The sequence below is a fragment of the Medicago sativa genome, chromosome 3, assembly GCF_051527215.1.
Source record: "Medicago sativa cultivar Bolivia chromosome 3, Bolivia_mono, whole genome shotgun sequence".
Lineage (NCBI taxonomy): Eukaryota > Viridiplantae > Streptophyta > Magnoliopsida > Fabales > Fabaceae > Medicago > Medicago sativa.
Genome location: NC_140751.1, coordinates 2,879,147 through 2,891,507, shown reverse-complemented (window position 1 = coordinate 2,891,507; position 12,361 = coordinate 2,879,147). Strand labels below are relative to the sequence as shown.

The window sequence follows — 12,361 nt, the reverse complement described above, 5'->3', positions numbered from 1 at the left end:
ACACCTCTATCAAAATACATATAGAGGATGTGCAAAGTTCCATAACATTCCAAATAAGTCTCGATTTTTTTATTTTTTTAGGTAAAACGCGCAAAATCACAATTGATGTCAGCACCCGAACTTAAGGGCAGGTGAGACAGCAGCAGTTAAATGCAGCTGGAAAGATAGAGTGGCATTTCACTGCCGCTTTGGGCAATTTTGGAATTTTCATGTGTTTTTAAGAACTTGTGTTGAAGTAAAAAAAAACAATTTTCATTCATAAATAAATCACAACGAAACAAAAAACTGCGATAAAAATCGAATTCATTGATTCGAGAGAAGAGAGAGAGAGAGAGAGAAAATGGGTGAATACGAGTTCGAAGACGAAGAGAGAAAATTCCAACAACAAGAAGATCATAATCACAACGATTCTTCTCCACAACCACCACCACCACCACCACCACCTGTTGATGAAGAAGATCTCACCGATTCCAAATCCAACGTATTTTTCCTAATTCACCGTTCCTTTATTTTTCAATTTCAATCAATTAGGGTTTTTCTTTTGTTTGCAAATTGAAATTCAATTATAACGGCAAATTAGATATGTGTTGGTTATGATTTGATTTTTCGATTAATTTCTGATTCAATTGTATGATTATTTAGAGGTAAGTATTTGATTAATTGTATGATTGATTAATTAGGGTAAATACTTGAATTGATCGGTGAAATCGTAGGATTGTTTTGAAGAAATCCCTAAAATTTCAAAATTTTAATCAAATTTGACCCTTTGGGGTTTTTGTTTGGACGAGAATTGCATTAAGTTGGTATTATTAGGGATGAATTTGAAATTAATTGATAAATTTTATTAAAGTTTTGCAATTTTAGGAAATGTTTAGAATATTGATAACCTAAGGTTCATATAACTTTACAATTTCTGGTAATTGGGTACTGTATTGGTTTTTTTCTTACTGATGTGTTTAACCTGATGAATCCTCTTCATCGTTTTTTCCCAAATGAAAAATTCTGCTGTTTGATGTATTTGATTTGTGAACATAATTTTGTGATTTTATATAGCATTTTAAGATTTTTTTTCTGGTAATTGGGTACTGTATTGGTTTTTTTCTTACTGATGTGTTTAACCTGATGAATCCTCTTCATCGTTTTTTTCTCAAATGAAAAATTCTGCTGTTTGATGTATTTGATTTGTGAACATAATTTTGTGATTTTATATAGCATTTTAAGATTTTTCATTTTAGGTTTAATTGCACTCTTAGTCTTCTATTGTATTATGTTCACGAAAATAGTTCCCTTTTCAAATAGAAATTTTGGTTCTCAGTATCACAATTGTTTCAATTTCGGTCATAACCCAGCGTTGTCTCAAATGTGAATTTTAGCCCCAAAAGTGACATTTTTTCTCTAGATTCAAAACTGAGCAAAAAAATATCACTTGTGGGGCCAAAATTCACCACCATCTGGGTTGGGATCAAAGTTGCACCAAATGTGATATTTGAAGGACCAAAAAGTTCAATTTTAATGAAGAGGATTATTTTTGTTAGTGAATAGAGGGATCAAAAGCATAATTAACCCTTTACATAAGAAATTTTGAATTGCTAGATGGTTGTGGTATTTTCTTTTACATGCAATGTGATATGGTATTTGTGATTGTGTATATACCTATTGTTTTTTTTTCTTCTTAATTATGCATCTCTTTCTCTGTTGTGCTTATTTATCACCTAAATTTTATATGCATCATCACTGTTATCATCAAATTGGAAGATATGGGTTTGTTCACCCTTGTTAATGTTTTGTTTGTTTTTTTGGCAGCATGGTTCTCGTGATAATGACAGAGACAGAGAATCCTCCAGAAGTAGAGAAAAGGAGCGGGAGAATGGGAGAGAAAAGGAGAGAAAAAGGGATAAGGGAAGAGACAGGGATAGAAGCAGGGATAGGGATAGGGAGAAAAGCAGGGACAGAGAGAGTGAGAGAAGCAGGGACAGGGTCAGAGATAGGGAGAGAAGCAGGGACAGGGGCAGAGATAGTGAGAAAAGCAAAGACAGGGAACGCGATCGGGATGGGGAGAAGGAAAGGGAGAGGGACCGTGACCGTGACCATCATAGAGATCGCCACAGGGATCGTAGTGAGAGAAAGGAAAGGGTAAGGGATAGAGATGACGATGATTATCACAGAAGCCGAGGCTATGACAGGTAAAAGTTATTTTCTGGTTTGGTGCATCAGCATCAGTTTTTTATTTTATTTTTTATTTTATTTTTAATGTCATCTATTGATCTTATGTGAGGATTTACAACTTTATAAACAAGAACATCAGAAATATTTTAATTTCAGCCAATTGTTATAATTTCTATTCATATTCTTTTATATCCAATATTTATTTATTATCTAACATTGTTTGTTGGTATAGACGAAGGGAGTATGATCGAGAGGATAGGCATAGGAGTAGGCGCCGGTCTCGATCTAGATCAAGGTCAAGGGCTCGATCTGAGCATAGATCAAGGTCACGTTCTCGTTCACGCTCCAAAAGGTAAGTCCCAGAAAGATCCATAAGATTTTTTTATTTAGGTGTGCACTAACATATAATGCATGTGCTGGGTCTGCCATTTGTAAAATTTCAAGTTCTGTTTCGTTCAACAAATAGTTAAAGGATATGCGCGAGGGGACTGGCATAATGTTGTGTGAATGCATGTGGAAGGGACTAATAATTTACTTAGTTATTAGATGCCATTTTATTACAGTTTTCATGTGATATATCCTTGATAATTTGATCTGATCAAATTACTTTCTAGATCGTTTTTTTTCATCATTAAATAAAGTCTTTATAGTTTTTAACTTTTTAACAACGACCTAATAATTTTAAAATTTTAAGTAAGTTGCATGAAGCTTATCCCACTCTAAATTAGTTACGTTGACTTGAATTTTGTGATTCAGACAATCATTTATTTATAAATATACATTCAACTATTGGTCATTTCACTCTTTAGATGATATTAAAATTAATTGAGTCTTAACAGTGCTATTGGCCTTTTGAGAACTTGGTATGTCTTTGCTTTATGTTGAGCCGACAGTAAATGTTCTTCGAACCTGCAACAAGTTGTTCCAGTCGAGTCCAATGTGTGTTGAGTATGTTTGGAAAAAAAAAAAAACAAACAACACTGTTCATTATAAAATTTTGGAACTCCATGGACTTGGAAGTATCTCTTAAAACTAAAGGACTTGCTAAGTAATTTAACCTTTTAATGTAAGGAATATTACGACTACATCACCTAAAGTATGAACAACTGATAAGGGCCTGTATATTCATTATTTCAAATTTCATAGGTGGTGGAAGGTTGCCTTGCTGCTCAGTGATTGTAACATTTTAAAAACCACCCATTTTTTATTTGTGTTGGATGCTATTAGGTTTAATTAGAATTATTTATTATTTATTCATACATGTTCCTCTGCATGAAAAGCAACGTTCATCATTGAGAAACTAATTTGATCTACTTACAGCAAAAGGACTAGTGGTTTTGATATGGCTCCCCCTACTTCTGCGATATTGGGTGCTACTGGTGTTGCAGGTACACTTTTTCATGTGTATATTACAAACATTTTTAATCTTAACTTCCTTTTTTTTCCCCCCTTTTTTGTTGGTGTTGATCCTAGTATGGAAAATTCATATCAAATTACATGGTCTTTACTGTTTACTTGGTAAGATAAGTTTCAGTTACTACTGGGTACATAGCTCTTGAATACTGGTTTCCCTTGGTGTGTAATTTTGTCTTTCTTTTTACTTAGTGATACAATTCTGGAACTAAATGGTGCTTTGGTTTTTTGTCTTGTGTTTGGTGTTTGTTTGTTTTGTTGTATGTCTTGTCTTATGCTCTAAGAAGGCAATGTTGGGCTACTAGCCCCACTGTGCTGACAATGGGCGTGAGCCGACATCTGTAGCTTTTATGTCCAAGGAGGAATCAATGCACCTGTTTTTGGTGGGTCTTGTTCATCTTCAACTGGAAACTATTACCTACTTCGGTAGACTTACGAATATTATCTTTAAAGCTTGTTTACAAATTACAATATTATTCAATCTTATTGATAGAAACATGATATAGAATAAAAATAAAATTATAATATAGCAGTGAGGTGAGTTTATGCTTAAGCTCATGCCAGTTGTAGCAGAAGTCAGTTGATCATTAATAGTGTAATAGAATTGCAAAAGATGAAAGGTATGGATTTATTTATTTATTTTTTCTGAGATGCAATATGCCTTGCTGTACTTGCAGGTCAGATCTCTGGGGCAAGTCCTGCTATTCCTGGAATGTTTCCAAATATGTTTCCCCTGCCTACAAATCAGGTATTTTTCTTTTTGTTCCCAATTCTGGTTCTGCTGGACAATGTTATATCAAATTCACTACATTTTTGTTTGTCTTTTTAAGGTGCAGCCGTTTAGTGCTCTCCCTGTCTTGCCAGTTCAGGCTATGACACAACAGGTAAAAGAGGAATTTCTGTGAGATGATGTTTAGTTTTTTTTTTTCCTTCCCTTTTAGCATTGATTTCCCTAACTTTGTCCCTTTTTTTGATGTACCAAACATGTAGGCTACACGACATGCTAGACGGGTGTATGTTGGTGGCCTCTCTCCTACAGCTAATGAGCAGGTAATGTAGAGCAGCTCAAAATGATCTTTCCATGTTGGTTCATGAATGAGAATGGCAAAGCTAGTTTCATACCCTTCTAAATTGCCTATTTGTCATGTAGTTTCCATGTTTCATAAAATGTTGAAGCTTTTTAGAGTATGTTGCTGGCTTACTGCACACTCTCTATCACTGATTCTTGTGATTTGAGTTTAGGAAGCAATTAGGTCATAGTTAAGTGAAGAACACGTTGGATACATTTTTTAATCTAGTTTTGTTTGTGCTACTTTTGGATTTTAATATTTGCTTCTAATTTTGTTATGCTGCAGTCAGTTGCAACTTTCTTCAGTCAGGTTATGGCTACAATTGGAGGAAACACCGCTGGTCCAGGTGATGCAGTTGTGAATGTTTACATTAACCATGACAAGAAGTTTGCCTTTGTGGAAATGAGGTCCGTTGAAGAAGCCAGCAATGCAATGGCTTTGGATGGAATTATTTTTGAGGTATCTTTTGACTATAACTGATGGTTGAGATCTTTTTGTTCTGTGAGATTGTGAGTAAATATATTAGTGTTAATTGTAATTTCATTTTTAATTCAGGGTGCACCAGTGAAGGTCAGGAGACCTACTGATTATAATCCGTCTCTAGCTGCTGCCCTAGGGCCAAGCCAACCTAACCCAAACCTTAATCTGGGCTTAGTTGGACTATCACCTGGCTCTGCTGGGGGACTTGATGGTCCTGATCGGATTTTTGTTGGTGGAGTTCCTTATTATTTTACTGAAACTCAAATCAGAGAGCTTTTAGAGACTTTTGGTCCTCTTCGGGGTTTTGATCTAGTGAAAGATAGAGAAACAGGGAATTCAAAGGGTTATGCATTTTGTGTTTATCAAGATCTTGCAGTTACAGATATTGCCTGTGCAGCTCTCAATGGAATAAAAATGGGTGACAAGACTCTTACAGTTAGACGAGCTAATCAAAATACAAACCCAATGCAGCCTAAACCTGAACAAGAGAGCATTTTAATGCATGCACAGCAGCAGATTGCTCTGCAGGTATGGTGGGATTATTATTTTGGATTGTATATCTTCCTTAAATTTTTTGTGCACGAGTTTGAAATTTTAATTGTTTTGAACTTTTAATTTTTGTAGAAACTTATGTTACAACCAGCATTGGTGGCAACAAAGGTGCTGTGTTTAACTCATGCAGTTTCTCCTGATGAGCTCAAAGATGATGAGGACTATGAAGAGATTCTTGATGATATGCGACAGGAATGCTCCAAATTTGGTAATTTTTGTGTTTTATAACATTCATTTAAATTGTGTTATATACTTGTTTTACAGCCTTTTGTAATCTTACATTCTCCCCTAAAGAATCAGGCCTAAGTTTCAGACTCAGCCTTCATAATTTTCAGTCTTTTACGCGTACTTGTTTCATTAATTGCTTTGAAAATGTGCATATTTAACTGTTTTTATTTACACAATATCTGCAGGTAATTTGGTTAATGTGGTGATCCCTCGACCACGGCCTGATGGTGAACTGTGCCCTGGAGTTGGAAAGGTTTGCTTTTTTGACCTATTATTTTGGAAATTCTCTACTCTTTTGTCGCTGGTCATATTCATAATCTTTTGTTTGTTGTTTGTCTGTGTTTGTCCTTCAGGAAATAATGGCGTGATTCATGCAGTCAATCTGATCTAGCAAACAAAGCTTTTGATGTTGTTTTTCTGTTATATAGAAATTGAAAAATTGTTTCGATTTAATTTATATACAATGTCAATATAAAGAAGTTCTACACATGCATCCGAAGCGAGTATGCCAATTTATGTGTTTAACTCATTAATTGATGTGACAACACACATAATTGGATGCATGTGTAATCTTTTTTACACTGACTCTGCATATGAATTAAACTCCTTTCCTATTGCCAATGCTGCATTATTTATTTTGAAAAGAAAAAAAATGGGAATGTCAGAAATTACTTATGGAAAATGATACTTATGGAAAATGATTTAAGTTAATAATTTGCTCATGAATATTTTTTGTTTTGTTTTTGGGTCTAACGATTATATATAATAAATTGTGGCTGTGAGAACCTGTTTTCTTTTTTGCAGGTATTTTTGGAGTATGCTGATGTTGATGGTTCTACCAAAGCCCGTTCTGGACTGAATGGAAGAAAATTTGGTGGAAATCAAGTAATTGCTGTCTTTTATCCAGAGAACAAATTTGCTCAGGGCGATTATGAAGGCTAATTGTGTTCTTGTTACTTGGATTGTATCTTTATTCAAGATTTATATGCAGGGATTATTATATTTTGGATTTCTAATGAATTATTGTGGTATAGTACATAAATGCTTTATTCAGCTGGAATAGCACCTGATGGAGGATTTGTTCTAATACAATAATACTTGGATCTATATATTGTCTTTTGCATGAAGTTTGTTTTGAAGTAGACATATTTAATCAAATTGAAACTTGTTTTCTATTGAGCTGATTATAATGATATGTAGTGTTTGAGAATAGCTAAGAAAACTACTTGCCTCATTTAAGAAACTCCAAGAGGACTTCAAGTAATATCTTTTGAAGTACTAACAAGTTTAATGGTCTAATACTTTCAAATTAATGGTCTAAAATACAAACAAATCGCAACTAATTCTACTTTATATTTTAAATTTCATTTAAATTAATTTTAAATTCTTTCATCAAGGATTTATTTACTTATATATGAGAAGCTTTATTGAAGAATATGTTATAGAATCCATTCAATTTTTATTACGACAAGACATTTTTATTTCAGCAATGCTATTTGTAGCGAGAAATTTTATAGTGAATTTCTCAAGAATTGCCTTACAGCCAATGAAATTGCACACTTTCCACAAAACATGGGGTAGTGGGGTATAATTATGGTTTGACTTTGAATTATCCAGCACTATTAAGCCATCGTGATCTTCTCGGGACACTGCTTTTCGCTTGATTAAGCATTTTCCTTTTTATTTAATCAAGTTAACTACTACTAAATCAATGTGAAATATTTGTTGTTTATGTTTGAAATTTGAGGGAGTAATCAAGTGGTTGAGCTGGTTAAAGCTGAATTGTTTGGCAGAATTTGAGTTCGTAGTTTGTTAAGACTTTACATACTCAGTTACTAGTAGTAGTTGTCACTAGTCTTTTTCCGTTCCTTCCTCCATCATTTAATCATTAAAATGGTTGTTTCAAATTATTATACTATTATTTGGTTTCGAATTTTCCGATACGCCATTGTAGAACGGATACATGTGAATGTTATTAAGGCCATGGCTATACATGAATCGGATTGTAAACAATTTCACATAAAGTAATTACCTATAACCAATACATTTCTGGAAGGCATGCTCCTATAAGTTTTTTGGTCACGAGATTGAGCCTCCAATCACCGATTGTAAAGTAAGTTTCATCATGTTAAATGATAAGACCCCATAAACACACTACCAAAAAGTGTACCAAAAAGCTTCTCTTCCCATCTTCACATTTTCCCAACCAATTAGCATATTAAATAAACTAAGAATTATCACATGAATGCCATAAATGTGATATCATACAAACTATCTCCAACAAGTTATAAACAAGATCATATAAGAGTGCAGTCCGTATACGGACTTTTGTGTCAGAATAGTTTGAGTTTACTAAGATGAAGCATTTTATTTTCACATTCACGTGTATCTGGCTGAGCCTAAGTCCTACAAAATGTTTGTCTCAGGTTTTGCCACGGCAACCGGAGGGACAACAAGTGCCATGTTTCTTCATATTTGGCGACTCATTGGTTGATAATGGAAACAACAATGGGATCCTAACACTTGCTAGGGCTAATTATCGACCTTATGGCATCGACTTCCCACAAGGTCCCACCGGTCGCTTCACCAATGGTCGAACCTTCGTCGATGCATTAGGTAATAAATTTTAAATATATAGATTTTAATTACAATGGATTGACAATGTGATATAAAAATTTGACATATATAATTTGATGTTTGTGAGAATAAATAAATTCTCTTATAGTGGCATTTGCATAATCATTCTATTTTCCTAATCATAAAATAGAAGCCGGGGAACTATAATGCGGCTAAATCATTTGTTTCTAACGTTAGGGACCGATTTAAAGAATGATTCAAAATTTGCAGTCTCTAAATTGATAGTTAAAATCATTCTATAGCAGTTTTTGCAGTAAGTAAAATGTTAGTATATAATTGCAGCTCAACTTTTGGGTTTTCGAGCATATATTCCTCCAAATTCAAGAGCAAGGGGTTTGGACCTTCTTAGAGGAGTCAATTATGCATCTGGAGCAGCAGGCATCAGAGAGGAAACAGGCAGTAACCTGGTATTGCATATATATTCTTAGATATACAGCACACATTAATTCAACATTGGACATATCTTTTTGAGTGAATCATCAATTTAGACAATATGTAGTATGAATTTTCTTTTTATGTATGCAGGGGGCTCATACATCAATGACTGAGCAAGTGACAAACTTTGGAAACACAGTGCAACAAATGAGAAGGTTCTTTAGAGGAGACAATGATGCACTTAATAGCTACCTAAGCAAATGCATATATTATTCAGGGTTGGGAAGCAATGATTACCTGAACAACTATTTCATGACTGATTTTTATTCAACTAGCACTCAGTACACACCTAAAGCTTTTGCATCTGCCCTTCTTCAAGACTACGCTCGCCAACTATCTGTGAGTAAATTAAATATTATACACATCTAATTCCAATTGAATCTACATATATAGCTGGATAATGGTGTGACAAATTTATTGAACAGTGTATGTTGAGGATGTAATAGTCTAGTAGTTCAAAAGTTGCTTTGAAGTAAATAGATAGATAAGCAGACACAAGAACACAAACAATTGATCACACAATTCAGCTAATTGTACACAAAAAATTGATCGTTGTAGTTTTTCTGTTACTAATTGTGTCTTAATGTATCGCATGTGACTAAGAGTCTCAAATGGGATAAAAAAGTGGACATTAAACAATATATTAATGAAAGAATATGTATATCTAATATATTGAAATATTAAATGGTATGAATGAGTTAACGGTTGAGTTATTTGGTTATGAATTAACTGACCAGATAACTCCTCGGTTGGCGGTTACTTATCATCTAATATTATTATTTTTTTTAATTAATATATTGTTACTGAATTGTTCACTTAATATTGTCCAGCAATTACATTCATTAGGGGCAAGAAAAGTGATCGTTACAGCAGTTGGTCAAATTGGGTGCATACCATATGAATTAGCACGTATTAATGGTAACATCACCGGATGCAATGAGAAGATTAACAATGCCATCCAGTATTTTAACTCAGGTCTTAAGCAATTAGTTCAGAATATCAATGGAGGGCAGCTTCCGGGAGCAAAGTTTGTGTTTTTGGACTTTTATCAAAGCAGTGCAGATCTAGCATTAAATGGAAAATCAATGGGTACAATTTTATCTATCTTCTAGCTACCAAGACAATACTGTCAACTCTTTTCAACACCTTTTACCTATTATAGGCATATTTTTAGGCTTGAGGTTAACTTTCTTTAAAGTTTGAAATGACATCTAACCTACCTATGGATCAAAAAATAAATAGTATTAGCCTACTTAAAAATATATTTCATATTAATATATTTAAATAAACAATCTAACGTAATTTTAAATAAAGACAAATGTTAACTTGTGCCCTCAAGGGCACATGTTAAGGAACTTATCAAAGAAATATACGCATAAAAAATCGTGCATTCAACTTCTTAAAAGTTAATATATTATGTTTTCCAATGCGAAGTTGCCATTTTTTGGTTGCTTAACATGTGCCCTTAGGGCACAAGTTAACATGACCCTTAAATAAATTAACAAACTAATAGATAAATGCAATTAAGCGCTATTTTGAAATCTAACACGACATTTAAAAAAAAAAAAACCTAGTTTGACACGAGTCTTACGTACGTAGACTAGACCATAAGACTCTATGGATCAACTTGATTTATTTTCATATGTATTCATACTAATTTAGGTGAGTCTCATTTCAAATGTTGCGGTATATCTAGTTGAATAAACAATTTAATTAAGCCCTTATAGCATACATATAAGTCCTTATGCATAAACTATTTTTATAACAAAAGTTAAAATATAGTCAAATTGGTGTAATACAAATTATAAGTTATTCTCAAATACTCTCATGAAGAGTTTATAGAAATAAACTGAAAACAGATTATCAATATGTCGTAAGTTGTTCATGCATGTTTCCATACAGGGCCGTTTCTATGAAATAGAAGGCTCGACTCTTTATTTAAAATAGGCCTCCGGTAAAATAAAAATGCAACTTTTTTGTGTAGCTAAACTTCATTAAAAAATCTGAATCAGAAGAACTTCTAAACATGAAAGGGAATAAAAAAATTAAGTGAAAGAGAGGTGAAATTTACCTAATAGTGTCGTTTGGATTTGTCACTCCTTCGTTGTGGGAAAGGAGAAAATGAATGGTTTATACAAAAAAGAAATGATTCAGGTGATTCTTTCAATAAAATAGCTTTTTAAATTGACTGATTAAGTGATTATACAAATTGGGGGTGGTTTGGTAGCACCAAATTTATGTCCAGAAAGGAGAATTAGAGTTTAGAAAAATCTCAAACGTGTACCGAAGAAAAAAAGAAAGTAACATATATATATAAGTAGGGGTAGGTATTAAACTTAAATTTATTTTTTTAAAACCCATAGCATTTGAAGGTCCAGCTTGGTTGAGCACCTTGCATTCTCCAAGGTCCGGCCCTGTTTCCATATAAGCTGTTCTGTTGAACACTTTTGCACTTTCACAAGTGCCTGTGTCGGTAGATAAACTCGAACAACCAATGAAACATGCTCCTATTACTATAGTGGTGAGATATATATGAACTTCAATTGATAGCACAGTGATGCAAAAAATGTAAGAGTGTGATGGTGGTACTGCTATTCTGTATTGCTTAGTCATGTCATGTAATCATGACAAAAGTACATGGTTTCAAAAGCTGATTTTGGAATTTTGTATTGATGTTATGAATCATAACTTATGATACAGGGTTTGATGTGGTAGACAAGGGATGCTGTGGTGTTGGCAGAAACAATGGACAAATCACTTGCCTTCCATTACAACAAGTATGTGAAGATCGTGGGAAATATTTGTTTTGGGATGCTTTCCACCCAACTGAGTTGGCCAACATTTTACTAGCCAAAGCATCATACAGTTCACAATCATACACTTCTCCCATTAATATCCAACAATTGGCAATGCTTTAGAAATTCAATTTGTGTTTCATATTGTTCATTTGTGTGTGGTGTTTATGCAGTGCAATTTGTTGAATATTGATCATAAATGTCCATGGTGTGTGTTGTCTTATAGAAATGTTTCGTACACGTATGGGTTGATGTTGTGTTGTAATAATAATACAACATTGATGTTTTCAGTCTAACTCTAATCATTTATGAATAAAATCATGATCATGTGTTTTATTTTATTTTAATTTTTGTTAGTTTTATTGAGAGAAGACTATTTTTTTATATTAGATTGTGGATATTCAGATCACTAGAGACAGAGAAATACCTAGAAAATTATAAAAGAAACTATTGAGAAAAATTTAGAGAATAATGAGTTGGATCAAAAAAAGGTTTATGAAAGAATACTACTATAGTGTAATGTGATCAACATAGCCGACGCCATTTATTACGATAAGAATTGATTGTTGTTTTTAGCATTATCTG

General features: G+C 33.4%; 2 protein-coding genes across 5 annotated transcripts; both read left to right on the top strand.

Annotated features, from left to right (window-relative positions):
- The first annotated feature begins 287 nt into the window (after nt 1-287).
- LOC146934919 (splicing factor U2af large subunit A-like) lies at nt 288-7,036 on the top strand. Of its 4 annotated transcripts, none has more exons than XM_085750175.1 (12): nt 288-481; nt 1,804-2,183; nt 2,399-2,518; nt 3,487-3,554; nt 4,257-4,327; nt 4,416-4,463; nt 4,570-4,629; nt 4,935-5,108; nt 5,205-5,657; nt 5,754-5,889; nt 6,095-6,162; nt 6,714-7,036. In XM_085750175.1, exons 1-12 carry the CDS (start codon nt 341-343, stop codon nt 6,849-6,851), a joined length of 1,857 nt encoding a protein of 618 aa, XP_085606301.1. In that variant the 5' UTR covers nt 288-340; the 3' UTR covers nt 6,852-7,036. The 4 variants fall into 4 exon arrangements, with proteins under 4 accessions (XP_085606301.1, XP_085606303.1, XP_085606300.1 ...); XM_085750177.1 differs by having other exon boundaries at nt 6,263-7,036; XM_085750174.1 differs by having other exon boundaries at nt 4,410-4,463.
- Nucleotides 7,037-7,602: 566 nt separating this feature from the next.
- On the top strand, nt 7,603-12,123 carry LOC146934918 (GDSL-like Lipase/Acylhydrolase superfamily protein). Its single transcript, XM_085750172.1, has 5 exons — nt 7,603-8,525; nt 8,829-8,953; nt 9,072-9,320; nt 9,812-10,070; nt 11,682-12,123. Exons 1-5 carry the CDS (start codon nt 8,267-8,269, stop codon nt 11,897-11,899), a joined length of 1,110 nt encoding a protein of 369 aa, XP_085606298.1. The 5' UTR covers nt 7,603-8,266; the 3' UTR covers nt 11,900-12,123.
- The last annotated feature ends 238 nt before the right edge of the window (nt 12,124-12,361 follow it).